This window comes from Strix aluco, chromosome 3 (genome assembly GCF_031877795.1).
Source record: "Strix aluco isolate bStrAlu1 chromosome 3, bStrAlu1.hap1, whole genome shotgun sequence".
Classification (NCBI taxonomy): domain Eukaryota; kingdom Metazoa; phylum Chordata; class Aves; order Strigiformes; family Strigidae; genus Strix; species Strix aluco.
The window spans coordinates 79,753,362-79,768,653 of record NC_133933.1 but is presented as its reverse complement, the minus strand read 5'-3'; the positions used below and the strand labels follow the sequence as shown (position 1 = coordinate 79,768,653).

Here is a 15,292-nt window from a genome sequence, read left to right as displayed (position 1 = left end):
TCTCAAAATGTTAAAATAAAGCACACACACACACACACACACACACACACAAGCAGCTTTGGTAAATATTTAGTTAGTGAAATCCCAGGTTTATTTTCTTCATTTTTTTATAGAAAGTCCAAAAACCTAAAATTTCTAAACATTTCCTACAATACCTTGTCTCATTCAAAACACTGGATACTAGTCTGCAGTTCCAGAAGAGGATTTCTATAAGACGATGTGTTTATATGTTTTACACTCTGACAGTGGCCGGTTTTAACACTGATATCTGGCACCTTTAGCCTTCTCCTATGCTCACTTGCAGGCACAAAAAAAGGAATTTAGCATATAGTGCAGTCTTTTACCAGAGCATCTTTTGGCAGCTGCTTGTAATGAAATGATTGAGAACTCTACAGCAAAATCCTTCATTCAGCTCTGCCTACAGCAAGGTGTCCTTATAATATAATTATTTTTCCAAGACAGTAAAATGTAATTACAGAGCTTTTCATCCAGGAAGATTTATACTTTTTTTGGGGGAATATTCATCAGTATTTCATTGAAGCAGTATAGAAAAGGAGAGGCTTTTGTTTAGTGGTCTAAACACATGACTTAAAAGTTCAAAAAATCAGGACATGTCATTTAAACAAGTCACTGAAGCACCTACCTTTATTACCTCACTTAATTCAGAGTTGACCTTTTGTGGTCCTGCCAAAATAGTTGTGGCACTTAGCAGAATGCCATTCACTTCATCTATTTGCTCTTTTATTTTCTCATGTTGTTTCTACAAAAAATAAAATAAAATCACGTCCAAAACCATCCGTGCATTGCTAAAATACAGTGTTACCATTTTTGTCAAATTTATTAAAGTTAATTCAAAAGATGAGGTGATGAACTAAATAGATTTTAGTAAAATTTGAAGTCTAAGTTTTTCCCAGACATCTCCAATAGCAGGTTATTACAATGTGACTCTTTGTATTCTATTGTCTTTATGAAATAAATGTTGTATTTTTTTAATTGATTAATTGCATTTTATATTACAGCATGAGCAATTATTGGAATGAAGCATTAATCAAGGCACTGCCAGCAGAGACAAATTAAGCATGGGTTTTTCACAGTGGTCTGGAGACTATATTTTTTCTGGAGGTTTTTTAAATCTACAGTACAGAGATCTCTTTTCCTTGTCAATAGTAAAGCTGATGTGAACAATCTTTTTTTGTACAGCACCTGCCTTCATTGTGAGGAATAATGAAGATCCAACTGGTTAAAAACAGTGAACAATTGCAACTACACACTTCAGGCTTTGCTTCATAAATGTGAGAGGAGCTGCAGCTTGGCACTGTAATTATGAAACAATGGAACAACAGAAGAAGCTTTGTACACAAGGATCCCAAGCTGCTTGTTGAAGAATTCATGAGAACAGCATGCCTGATTTCTCTATTGAATTATTAGACCTTCCACATCAGCATGAACTTCTAGTGCTGCAAATTTCAAGAGCTCAAAACTCAGCCACTGATGCTATGAAACCCAGAGGTTGGCCTGAATTTGCAAGATCATTCTTCAAATCACAAAACTGCTCCCTAAACCCCTCTCCTCCAGCATCCAAACAATTTCAGCCATTGAAATGAAAACAGTTCGCTTCAAATGGTCCCAAATTGTCTCTTTGTCATTTTCTTCCTTGCTGAAAAAATAAATGAAGAGAAAAGTTTTGGGTGGGACATTCTGGTTTTGCATCCCTTAAAGGAAACTAAAGAAAATAGAGAAAGAGTCATAAAACTGCTGAGAAGAAAACAAATAGTCTTTTTGTATGACTGATGGATTGGGTACTTTTCTGGGATAAGAGATCTGAAAATTCAATTTCCTCATCAGCCAGATGGGATTTGAACCGAATACCACCACTTACAGGGAAACATGCCCCCCTTCCGTGATGTAGGAGACAGGTCTCCTCTGGAGTGATTACTTTGCTCAAAATACCAAAACTGTTCATTTGAAAGGAGCACAAGGGAAAACTGCTGCAGCCTTATAGCTAGGCTGTTCACCCAGCAAGTAGGAAACCCATTTTCAAGGTATCTGTTGTGGAGCAGATAGAGAATGGATTTGTGCGTGAAGATGAACGGACAGTCATCTGCTTTTCCTGAAAATATGGGGATGAATTTTGTTTAAAGAGGACCAGAGAGAAGGTTTGGACAAGACAGTTATGAATGCACTCAGCCCAGGGCATGAATGCAGTGCAGAGTCTGTATAAATAATTTTTTTAATATAACTACTTTTGTGAGCATGGAGTCCTTCCAGTCCTTCCATAAATCAGTACATAATAAGTGAAACAAACCAACCACAATATTTATAGTAGCTATGCTACATGGCATTTTAAGCTTCTTGAGTTTGTTGTAATACATCTTCCTAGTTTAGGCGTTAGTATCCATCTCTTCCTTGGCTTGCTGAGGCATGTCATGCCAAAACTTGATTTATTCTCATGCCATGAATAAATAATAGTACCTTGCACTTCCACAACTTATTTCTTAGAATTGGAGAGTCAAACTCATCTTGCTGAGTGGTCCAAGAAATTCTTTTTTGGTGTGGTGATTCCTGAATCTAAATTGTTTGCAATCTACTATTTTAAGCACCAACAGAGATGGAGTGTTCACAGACAACAGTTATGATAAATGTACTGCATAGTACCTCACGCCTTTGAAGACTGGCTGTGTTTTCCTTATTTATATCCTCTGTTTGTATAACATAGTCAAGCGCCTGGTCTAATGCCTCCTCCAGGTCTGACAGCTTCACATCCTGTTCGCTGAGCTGCTCCAGCACATCAGATACTAGAGATCTGGTGTCATTGTACCTCTCGTGAAATTCTTCAACTTGCTGTAGCACTGGGAGAAAAATCAGAGACTAATGATTAACCCAAAGCTTAGGTTTCTGACAAAACTTGCCTATGCAACAATTTCTGTTGCTGTTACTCAGGGGACAGTAAAACACATTTGTTAAAAGCTCACTTGAGAGATCATATAGCTAGATCTTAATTTTCTCTCCTCTTTTGAAAAGGAAAGATGCCTCTCATTTTAGTATCTCATTTAAATCCCATTAATTCCCCCTCTCAAGTAGCTTCTCCTAAAAGAAATCAGGTTTGTTTTTCCTTGCTCTTTGTTTTCCATTGTCACAGCTAACCAGGCTATTCTGGAGAAGACAGTCCTTATGCCTCGGGGCTCTGACTCAACTCTTCACCGAGCTGTGAGAATTAGGCTGCCATTCTTTCCCATACCAGCAGTTTTTCTCTCCCTGCTGGAGTTTACTGTCCCATGGCAGAGCTCGTGCTAGGGGAAGGAAGACATTCACACGAGCAATTCCAGCCCTGGCATGAACCTTGCTAAGCAGCTGTCACTGAGGTGCTGCAGTGCACAGGCACACACAGACACACATTTTTCTGTCCATTCTGCTACTGGGGCAGGAAGCACTGGCAGAGACTTGGGGCAGGCATTAGGAAGCAGCAGCATCTTCAGCACACGAGCGGCCCTTGCCAGGCTCCTGCTGGTCCTCCCCAGGGGCTCAGCAGTACACCCAGAGCTGCCTGGCCTGTGCCAGCTGCGTATCAACATGTGGGTGAATGGCAAACAGACTTAAAACTCACACTCCTCAGCTGCGTTTTCCTCCTCATCTGCAAGTTGCCTCTGATTAGTGAAAGGTTTACGGCGTTTGATCTCCTTCAGCATCTCCTCAGCCGCACTCAGCTTCTGGGCAATTTCCTCAGGGCTCAGCTCTTGTTGAATTGCATAGTATTTCATCTTGCTGCTGATTTCTGTGGGAAAAAGGAACAGATGGTCAATCCAGCATGGCTACAGAGAAGTAAATACTGTGGAGTACTTTTGTGAATCCAGATCATGCTGATGGCAAAAGAAAGTTTTAATTATCTTCCAACTCTATAGTAGATAATTATTATGTTTAATCCAGTCTTTAAATTAAATCTGCAAATAAATCACACTTTCTGGCATATGTGGGGGTCTCATCCGAAGAGGATGAGATTAAGCAGGCATGGGTTGAGTGCATCATTTGGCTTGGCAGTTCTTAGAGGCTGGGATCATCATTTTATTCTGAGTTCTATGGCATATAGCAGGATATGGGGCTTTTGTTCAGATCATGGTTTTTAAGCGCTGCTGCAAAAATGTTATGTTTATTAAATAACAACAATGGCAAAGGGACTGAAGCAACCTCTTTTTCCATCTGAAGAAGTTTGAGGCCCCTAAAGAGGTAACATATGGCATCTGCCCTGATACTGCCTAGCTGGTTTGGAGATAGATACTATTTAAAGGTTTTGGTCTCAGTTCAAAAACCACTGTTTGATCCCTGCAGCTCAAATTGAGTTTACCCATCCCCAGTGTAGGCATTACAAAGTTTAACCACTTTTCATTCCCTGGCCTCAAATACCAGTCACCTCCTCTTTCATGCCCTTTGATGTGAGTAGCTGTGGCTCGCGTTCATCACTACTTTTGTGGATAACCAGAACTGGCAAAGCCAGCACTATGCATCTGTAAGATTTTTATAAAAAAATAGATGTGTAATTGTGGCATGACTGATTGTTTGGCAGAGTCGCTTTGTATACAGTTTCTTGCTGACTCCTGAGCTTATTAATGAAGCTTTAAAGGCTCATACTGAGCAGTAACCAATCATGACCAGCAGCTCCATGGATTTCTTTTTTCTTCTCATGCTGGTACGTGCATGTGCGTGTGTGCACGCATATACTTTCCCTTCAGTAAAGAGTGGCTTGCCTTCTACAGGGGTGATGCCCTGTAGAAGAACAGTTTTGAGCATGGTGGAAATAATTTTCGCCTACTTGTCTCCAACTGCTTTCTGGGTGAACAAGCAGTCTCTTTTTATTCACAGCCATGGGTGTTGTTTCTTCTATGATATCTCAACCTGATTGTGCTATTTGTGTGCCAAACTAGATACATGTCTGCCTTCTGTGGTTCTTGTCCTGCCCCAAACCAATTAATAGTACAAAAGAACAATCCAGAGGTCAACCGGTGATTGTTAGTGACATACAATGAGGCTCATGCTGACACTTTTGCTCAATAATTGTAAAAATAAAATGTGATGGATGGCCAGACAGTCAAAGTGATTTAGCATCACAGGTGTAAGAAGGTAGTACAAATGTAACATCCTATCAGCCTGGCTTCAGCCTGCCTCTTTTGTGTGATGGGATATGTTAACTATGTTTGTTGAAATAAAGTAATGGTTGAAGCACCCATGGAGATAATGATAAGGACGGATAACAGTTGATATGTAACCACTCTTCCTTACACAGGCTGCCACAGAGCTTGCTATAATTGCTCTAAGACAGAACTACTCAGGTCTGTTAATCAAGTATTTCTATTGAAAAAGGGCTGCTTAACCTCAAGTGCCAGTCAGCCTTTCTGTTCTGGTGCCATATACAGCTTTTGTGTACTGTTGACTTTGCCGAAGACTGGGGAAAATCAGTGTGCTCTACAGCAGGATGGAGGCTTTCATGATGCAGGTGTACAGGGGACAGGGATGCTTCTGAGTACATTCACTTGGGGTTTTATTGCTTTCTGTAGGTACCAAAGAAAAGGCTGCAATTGGTTTAATCTCAGTTTTATATATCAGCATGATAATGATATGTCATAGATATTCCAGATGAAGATGATCGTCTCTGACTAGGAAACATTTTTAAGTGCAATTGTGCTCTGGAAGGTGTTCACTGTTGTCATTTATCCTTTGATATATAGGACAGTAAAAATTGTTGAAAATGCAAGAGGTTTCGCAGGCTCTAAATAAAAAAAAAATTATCAGGGAAGGTGTAAAATATATACCTTTACAGTGAGAGAGAAGTTACGTTTTGAAATTTATGGTAGTTCTAGAAGTGCTTTTATTGCTCTAGCTTGTTGCCCAAGGATGGACTTTATAAGTTTTATCTTCATCCCCTCACATCATATGGACAGATGAGCAGGACACTGAGACAATAGGTGGCAGTTTGTCCCAACATTTTAACATGAGAAAGCTCTTGGTTTCACTCTTTTCCTAATTTTGGAAGATCTTAATCATCATGTTTACCTCTCCTACTGTGAAACAGCATCACTATAACCATTTCTGATGGTCTGCACTAGCCACATGGTTTACAATTCTGCCTTTCACTTTTACTAGAGGCAGCACTTTCTTTGTGGAAAAGGAAGGCAATGGGAATGCAGTTTTCCAATTCTATGTCTGTATTTCAGAAAAAGAAAGAATAAGAGGACAACAGCTAGTCTGTAATGCTCTGTAGATGTGTCTGGGCCCAAACTCAATTGGAAATTCTGGTCAGATGAAGCAATAAGCAGCTTGAAAAGAAGATCAGCACCACTTCCCACACGGAGCTTGGGGAAGCAATAAGTTCTCCAAATTATTTACTAGTCAGTGTCCTTTTCTTTTTCGAAGCAGCTGCATGAAGTTATATGAACCAGCACAACAGTTTAGCAACAGTTTGCTAAAAGGCAAAAACTGGATTTAAAGTAACACTCACTGGTGTTATCACTAGAGTTAGCCAGACCTAATTTGACTGCCATGGGTTCAAAAGGGAAAACACAATTTTTAAAAAAACCTGTCTAGCTATTCATATGGCCTCCATTATTTATCAGCAGGATGGGAAAAGTGCACTTGCATAAATCTGCTGACAAGTGAGACACAGAGCACATCCTGTGTTTGTGTGTGTGTGTCTCCATCCAGCCCCAATCTGATACCGACTTTTTTACCACAAGTATATAGAAATACCTTGAGCAGCTATTGAAACAAGTGTTTAATGTAAACCTATTTACTATTATTTTGCTCTGTCAAAGAGAGAAAAAAGAAAGAGTAACTCTTGTTCTAGGTGTCAGACCAAGTCAGCCCATGGTGTCAATTGTCTTTTGAGAGACAAATTTTTGTCATGGCATTGTAGGCTGCAGAAGCCTTATGTGAGGGTTGCTTTGAGAGAGTGCCCAGGTGCTATGACATTGTTTTTGCTGGAGGTTTCATTAATACATGCTTGACACTGAGCTGAACCAGAAAGAAATCTATTTACCTTGAATGTTATCCCTCATATTACTGAGCTGCTGCACAAGCTGAGTAGCACGGTTGTTGGTCTCCATGGTTTCCTTCTGTATCAGTAGGCCCTTGCTGGATGCTTCATTTCCCTATGAATAAACCATGTGAGATAGACATTAGATTTCTTTTCAGATCCATATGCATGTGTGAGGATGAGCAGTGTAAACACACATTTTGCTTTCTCCTGATGAGCATGTGAAAGTCCATTTATCATATAAAGTGGTATTTACAGAGGTGTTTGAAGTGAAGGTCTGTCTTGTTGGCATTTTCAGAATTGTAGAGTGAGAGATTAAAATCTGTCCCATATTTATCCATCATTTGCTGCAATCACATTGCCGTAAATTATGTACAGTTGTAAAACTCCCATCTGCTGAGTTTCCTAGGCATTCAGCGGGGCTGGCTCATTTTGCTGGGTATGGCATTTCCTGAATAAGCATATAGACTGAAGAACAAGGTGTCAGCTCACAACCATTTTTAGATCAGTGTCTCCCTCAAGTGAGGTCCCCAGCTCTGCAACTTGTTAAAATTAAGAAAAAGCACGAGGATTCAGAATACACTGAAGAGCACAGCCGCCCTCCCACACTAGATCACATTGGAGGCTGTACTCTGCATTGTGTTCCCTTACATGTAAAGGAAATGAAGAGTTACCATGTCATAGTTATAATTTTTCCAAGAAGGTCACTGACTTTGAGAGTCCTTAGATTTAATTTTCACTGGTATTTCCCAGGAAAGAGAAAAAACTATGACTGCTGTGCCACTGACATCTCCTGGACCCTTTGTGTGTGTGTGTGTGTGCGCGCGCATGTGCAAGTCTGCAGCACAAGCTTAAGGTGATTCATGGTCCCTGCTGGGGCTGCATCAGCAAAAACTCCCACTGTAAAATTAGTTTCTTGTTTTGGGGTGCCCTGACATCTCATGAGCCAGCAGATGCTTGACCTCTGGGCAAGCTGCAGGGGCCAGCAGCAGCCATGGCATGCCCCCCCGCCCCCACCCCGCCCTGTGGCTCGGCGTTTGCAGTGGCACCAGTTGGCACCTGAAGGCAGGCCCAGGGCCACCGGCATGGGTGGGCACCCCAATAAAACAAGTAGAAGGGCTTATAGAAATGTTTTATTTCTACTGACTTTTTCTTTTTTTTTTTTACTCTTTGAAGGGCAAGCACCATGGTTTTCTTTTGTATTCCTTTATTGCTATCGGGGTTTCTTTCTGTGCTGCTCAATATCGCTACTTCATGCTTTTTTAAGCAACTCTTTCCTGTTTTTACACACACTTGCCTTTACATAATGCTCTTTCCTTGCCAGGTTTTTCTTTAACTATTGAACACATGGGGAATTGCTGTGACAGGTTTGCTGATTGCATGAGTTGCCAGCAGCATGAGTTGCCATAAGCAAATGCAGCAGCATGAGTGAGGGGTGCTCTTATGGACCCTCAAATTCCCACTGATGTACAGAGGCTCATCCTGAAATTTGCTAAGAGCTCAGGAAAGAAAGGTGCTTGGCTCCCCCAGCTTTCTGCCAAACATTCAGGATCAAGCTATGTGCTGTTTTACTCTAAGCTCATCCCAGGCAGATTCAGGGAGTTACAGGTCACATTTACTCTCCTCGTTTAGCAGGAGGATTTGCCTTACAGTTGGTGCATTCATCCTGCCTTTAGGGTTTAGAGCAGAACCTGCAGCAACCCCTCAGACACAGGGACATGCACATGAAGTACTCTGAATGGAAGATGTAGTGCATCTCAGCAAAACCCACTCTAGACCCTAGCACCCCTTTTCCATAAAAGTGCCTTGAAAGAGCAAAAAGTTCAATATATTCAGAGTTATTACTGTGGTCTTCCTTCCACTGTGAGAGTCTGGGGCCATTATTTCCCTGCCTTTAAAAGCAATCACAAGTATTCATGTGAAACAAGCATTAGAAATAACCAGAGTGAAAAGATCAGAGGAAACGCTAACTATATTGGCTCAGGGACACTCAGACTGAGGAATGAGTAAGAAATCCCAAGGCAGTACTGAAGATGACAACAATATTCCTAGAAAACCTAGTGCCTTAATCATACTGCCTACCAACTACATAGAGGGACACTGAGGCGTGTGAGCTGTGCCAGATTTTCACAGGTACAGAGCGGGGTGTATGTGTGAGCTTATTTAATCAAACCTCTTTTGAACACAGACACAGTCTGTGTAATTCTGCAGTGCCCTTTCTGCTAAGTAAATGCTGATTAAGAACACCCAAACCCAAATTTTCTCTTCCACCTCACTATACAGTCTTTTCTACTCTTCCTTCGTATTTTTTCTCCTGCTTGCACCTCTATTTGAGTTTTAGTCTAAGATATAATTTTAATTTGTCTTGTGAAGGAATTGGTAAGTGAATATAAGGTCTGGTGTTTTGCAATAAGCATGAAATATACTCTAGTCTTAATACAGCTGTGGTTATCTCTGAGAATAACAGTGATGTACCTCACTAATATATATATATCTCTCTTAGCAACAGAAAGATATTTAAACATATCTCTTTAAAATAGAGGAGAAGCAATTTTGAACCCTATTTCTTCTCTAAACATATATCAGTATTCTTCTAGGGTGAAATGAAAGTGTTATGTATGTGAGCTGGGAGCAGATAGCCTTAATTTTATAGCCTGGCAATTGAATGTGGATGCAACATTTATGATTACAATTTTGTTAAAACATATCTTGAGTGCTGATCAGGCTCCCATCTCAGTGGGTACATGAAAAACCTTTTAAACTGGCCATTTTGTAACATATTTTGAAGTGTCTAATTGGGACTAATTCAATTTTATGAAGGCATACATGTAAAATAGATATAGTACAAATACTCCCAAAGTCAATCGGAATTAGTTTAGTGTTGGTTATTTCACTTAATTAGAAATAAAAATGTGAAATAGAAATACAGTGTGTCTATCTCAGGTCAAACAGGTTGTGTAGGGGGGTAGGTGGGAGCTCAGATCCTGAGGGGAGGCTTTTTGTGATTGGTGACAAACCTCTGACCACATTCTGCAGACTTTGGCCCTACACCCTTTCTTTTCTGGGAAGAAGACTTGATAGGTCATTTATGCTTTTAATTCAGAGCTAAAGTAAAGTAGAAAGTTTAAAAATAGAAAACAGAAAGTTTTCCCAACTATCTTTCAGGACATTCCAACTCTTGCTTGGTGAACCTAGAGGTTCAGACTAGATGTTACGAAACGTTTCTTTACTGAGAAGGTGGTCAAACACTGGAATGGGCTTCATAGAGAGGTGGTTGATGACCCATGTCTGTCAGTGTTTAAGAGGCATTAGAACAATGCCCTTAATAACATGCTTTAACTTTTGGTCAGCCCTGAATTGCTCAGGCAGTTGGACTAGATGATTGTTATAGATCCCTTCCAACTGGAAATATTCTATACTAACCTCTTACACCAGCATGTGAGTATGACAAACCGCAAACCCTCAGAGCTCTGGCAGGGGGCTATAAACAAACCTGTTCATCAAGGGTTGCTGCCTCTCTCAGGAGATCATTCATTTCATCTGCAGCATCATCAGCCTGGATAGTCCAAAGCACAGCATGGTTCTTTTTTTTGGACATTGCTGCCTGTGTATGTGGGAAAAAAGTCAGTGCTTCTCAAAACAAATTATTTCTCTAGTGAGAGCAGGGTTTGAAATGTACAGGAATGGAGTGGAAATTCATAGATTAAAATTGCATTAAAAAATAAAATGTCATCAATGTCTGTACCTGGAGATGGGTGGTAGTGAGGTTCAGGTCATTCAAGCGCTTTTGAGCTGCAACACCTGTAGAAATACTCAGTAAAGTTGATTTGCTTTCATCGATAGCCAGAACTGCTAATCGGATGTCATCTGTCAAATCCCAAATGCATTTATCACAGCCTTAGAAGAAAATAAAAGAGTGTAATTTTTCTTTAGTGTTTTTGTCAGTTAACAGCAAATATCTTAAATTCCCATTATAGTGCTCTTGCCCCGTGGTGTTCCCTCTCTTTGTCATTGATGGATCCTGATGGATACCCATTTTTCTTTCACTTCCATCTGCCCACTTTCAAGGTCCCACAGTACAGTCACGATGCTTCCAGCGAAGCAGCACCAGATGGGACTGCTCCGAGAGGCTGCCACAGTGGCTCTGTGATCAGTAGGGTGAGAGAGGAGGCATTTCCTGGCTATTCCCTAGAGGATCTGCATGTTTGTGGCCCGAAGAACAAGAGATAATGGTCAAAAAACCAACTTCATTTTGTCAGAACCCAAAACTCTGTATTTAAAATTTAGTGCTATGAGAAATAAAGATGTCCAGCAGATGGGCTTTTGGCTGCCTATTTGATTAGAGAGGCAACTTCTAAAAACAGTTATAACATGTTTGGAATATGCTTGTGCAGAACTATATCCTTGTCCCTGCTGAATGCTTGCAATACCACCTCGTTTTTAGTGACACTGGTGCCACCACTAAATGCAAGAGACTTAGGTGAACGTGAAACACAGATTCCTACAGAAACTTTTGCTTGGTGTTGTATATCTGTATTCTTGATGGCAGCAGCTCCCAACTGTTCTCCTTCTGGTTGCACTTGCAGGCACACGACTCCTCTTCTTGAAAGTCGGTTTAGGAATCTACGTGTGCTACACGGTCTGCGTTATACCGCAGGCATAATTATACTAACATTAAAAAATATATCAGTGGTTACCAATAGTTACAACATAGTATTTCTGGAAACTCCCCAGGCTTCTTATCATTAGAATGGGGAAAATGATAGTGGAAAAGCAACTGACTGATGGATATATGTCAAACTTCAACAGCAACAATTTATATTAGATGTACAACTAGAAAACCAGAAATTGTATGCACAGATAAAGTTGTAATGGCATTTTTTGGGCCAGAATATTATTTTGCAGGCACTGTGTTTCAAAGTCTATAGAAGTGGCTTTGGTTATACTTCCCTACTGCTCTGCAATTTGCACCTAAACACTGTCTGTATCACAGAGTTGGACATATGCATGTACTCAGTCAAGAAAATGAGAACATGTTTAAATACTCAGTCAGCAGAGCATTGTGCATATTCATGTGTTTAAGTTCCCTCTGGGACCAAAGTCAAAGTGCTGAGCCCACTGGAGAACTGAGCTCTTAAGTTAGTATTTGTAAGCATCTAAATACAAGAGTAATATTAATTTTTTATATTCTCATGATAATCTTACTGATGGTTGGGCAGTCTGTGCCAGTAGAAACTTCAGGACTGTCTGCGAGGCATTCTCCAGTCTGGCTGTCACACATTGTCCCACCACAGTTACATTCTGGGGGAAAAAGAAAGAATTTTTGAAAAAAGAATCTTCAAAATGTACAACTCACCTTCCCCCTCCCAAAACTAATGAAATGATTGTACATAGGATTGTGCATGGCTAGTCAAACCAAAATCAGGGACTTCTTGGACTGATTTTTCCTTCTGTATGTAGAAAAAGGTGGTTTTTGCACTGTGGTTGATTTGGATCAAGTAAAATAGAAGGTGGGAAATAGAACCAGAAAGCCGTTGCTGAAATGGCTTGTTCAAAGCTTTCCAGCTGGTCACAGGCAGAGGCAGCAAGGCCAGAGTTGCCCAGATGAGCTATTATGCATCACTGTCTAGAGAGGGCGACATTTAGGAGATGGGCTAAGAAAAGTGGTACAGATAATGTCAGTTATTAGTTACAAATCTCTCCACAGCCTTGTGGAATTTATCAGTGCTGTGTCAGTCTGATAGTGGACTCCAATTCCATCATCAGCTTGAGCATATCAAAAAGTAAATATCTCCTACCACTTACAATGAATAATAAATGAAGTTTTACATTTTTTAAAATGTAGACTACATTTTATTGCCAGCACATGTGGCTTTTAAAAATGTATAATTTTTTAATCTAAAGTGTCTCTCTCAAGCTTTAATTGGCCTTTTAAAATATATTATTTTAAAGATTAAAATATTCTTGGAACACTTTGATAGAATAATAGAAAGTCTAGCAGAACAGAAGAACAGCAGTGACTTATCTGGAATTCATTTTGCTCTTGTAATTCATGGTTTCAGCAGAATCTCATATAACAAAATTTTTTACTGACATTTTATTGCAGTCTCTTCATTGTTCTCTGTGAATTAGCCTTATATTTACATTCCACATTCCACATTCAAGGAATTATCAGCGAGAATGTGTAATACAGCTTCAAAGTCAACATGATGCACTGACATTGAAATAATTCTGTGTAAATGAACCAGTGTTAGTAGAACTACTCAGTTTTTGTACTAATGTAAGAACAGAATATGGTTACAAATTTTGTGGGGCAATTGATATTTTGACCTCACCACAATCTGTATAAACTGGGTGCCTCCCAGTTTTTGAATCTACATTATTTTAAAATTTGTTATTTCTTTTGTTAAGAAGTGAAAGAAAAGTCTCAGTTGAAAGCAGGATCTAGGCTATCCCCAGGTGGCAAGATTAGTTACAAGATTAAAATTTGGATGAGACTGGTGATCCAGAAAATAAAATTGTGTCATCTTATTTTAATGGAGAACTCTTACTTTTCTACACAAATGCTTATAGTAAATTAATTTCAAAAGTGGTCCTGCCAATTTTTCATCTACTTGTTTAGGAGGTACCACATTTTTAGCAGGGAATGAAGACTTTCAATTCTACTGTGGTTTATTGGTGGAGAAAGCTTCTAAATTTACCTTTGTTTCTGATGGGCATTTGTGGAAAGCTTTGAAGTATGGCTAAAGGACATGTAGTTAAAAAGTGTATTGAAAAGAAGCTGGAAACTACTGTCCACAGCTACACAGTTTTTGTCTTTTGCTCAAAAGAAAAAAAAGATGATCTTAGCTGGGTAGAGCTGTTTGCTCATTTAGTTCTCTTGCATTTTTTTGTTCTATATACCCAATGAGGTGCTCTGGAAACCATTGAGTGTACGCACACTCTCGTTTCGTACACTAGTTTCTTTTCTGTATTTTTGTATTTTAAAGAAAGTATTTGTCTTATTTCAGAATCAATATTTTTCTAAATAAGAGTTTCTAATTGCTCCAAAATGCCAAACAAAGTATTAAGCTTGCCTTGTAAATAACCCAAATAGTTTGCTTGTCGTGGATGTATTGAGTGGTGCATGCAATCTACGCAGTACTGTCAAGTACAGCACATTGTGGTGTTCAGCAGAAATGAAGATGAAGAGAGAAGTGTGTAATTCTCTGAAACATACTACTTCAAAATCAGGATTTGATAGAGTCAACTACAAGATTAAATTTACTCCTAAATAGAGAAAAGCTGTACCTCTCAGAACATAGTCAAGTGCCCAAGCACTTTTTATTTTTAGTAAAGATCAAACATTACAAGAAAATCTGCTAACGAAGAGAATTACCAAGCTGATTTATAGTCTGCATGAAAAATCTGTAAAGAGAAGTCCTGTGCACCATGAAATCCCACTTAAGCTGTACCTCAGCAACGTAAATAATACTGAGGTATTCTGCCTCTAATTCCTGCAACTCTGTAAGGGTGTAAAGCAAAACTATACTGAGGTGATGAAAGTTTGACTTAACTTCAGTTTAGAAATTCTGTGTTCAGAGAAACCTTTCAAAATTATGTCTTGCATAATCTTCTTAGACACTTGGAATGTCCTGTAATCCTCAAACTTCTGGCAAAGCTACTCTTAGCTGTTTGAAGCTCTGCTTTTGCACATGGCCAGAGCAGGATTGCTGTGGTTTGCTGAGCTGAAGTGCTGGGTGCGTTTCTCCTGCCTCATGGCATTCAGGAGCCACAAATGAGATCCTGCCATTCCTTATGGGAGAACTGCAGTTAAATCATCTCTGGCGAACTGAATTAAGCAGTGAAGTGCATAAACAAGGTTTGCTTTTGCAACCTCAAAATCACAGAGATGTTGAATTTCAGGCATGTCTTGGGTGCCTAAATCGAGGCAGGGGGTGTGTTTTGGGACACGCTGTTCCCTACAGCCATTATCTTTTTGACTAGTTTGGATACCTGGGATTGGACTTCAGGCTTATGGTGTGTGAGCACCACTTCTCCCTGTTCAGCGTAAATGGAATTTAAGCACGTGACTTAGAGATGTGAATTACATCCTGGACTCAACTTCTAGGGCACTTGAGTACAGAGCATCCTCACAACCTGCTGGTCCCAAAACACACATTATCACTTTATAGTAACCTAGTAAAAAGAAAAGTCCAAGTGTACAGTGAGTTGTAAGAAGAATGTAGGTTTGATCAAGACATTGCTAAGGCCCTGAGGCCTGTAGCTCTG

At 39.8% G+C, this 15,292-nt stretch overlaps 1 protein-coding gene across 2 annotated transcripts in view; it reads right to left on the bottom strand.

The window, feature by feature from the left end:
• The window catches only part of LAMA4 (laminin subunit alpha 4), a 106,281-nt gene that overhangs the window by 44,507 nt on the left and 46,482 nt on the right, over positions 1 to 15,292 (bottom strand). For both annotated transcript variants that reach the window (XM_074819295.1, XM_074819297.1), the window contains exons 6-12: positions 12,227 to 12,322; positions 10,767 to 10,918; positions 10,515 to 10,625; positions 7,025 to 7,136; positions 3,605 to 3,772; positions 2,656 to 2,849; positions 644 to 760 (exon numbers count right to left, since the gene is read on the bottom strand). In XM_074819295.1, coding sequence (XP_074675396.1) covers positions 644 to 760; positions 2,656 to 2,849; positions 3,605 to 3,772; positions 7,025 to 7,136; positions 10,515 to 10,625; positions 10,767 to 10,918; positions 12,227 to 12,322 — 950 coding nt within the window. The remainder of the gene's footprint in view (positions 1 to 643; positions 761 to 2,655; positions 2,850 to 3,604; positions 3,773 to 7,024; positions 7,137 to 10,514; positions 10,626 to 10,766; positions 10,919 to 12,226; positions 12,323 to 15,292) is intronic.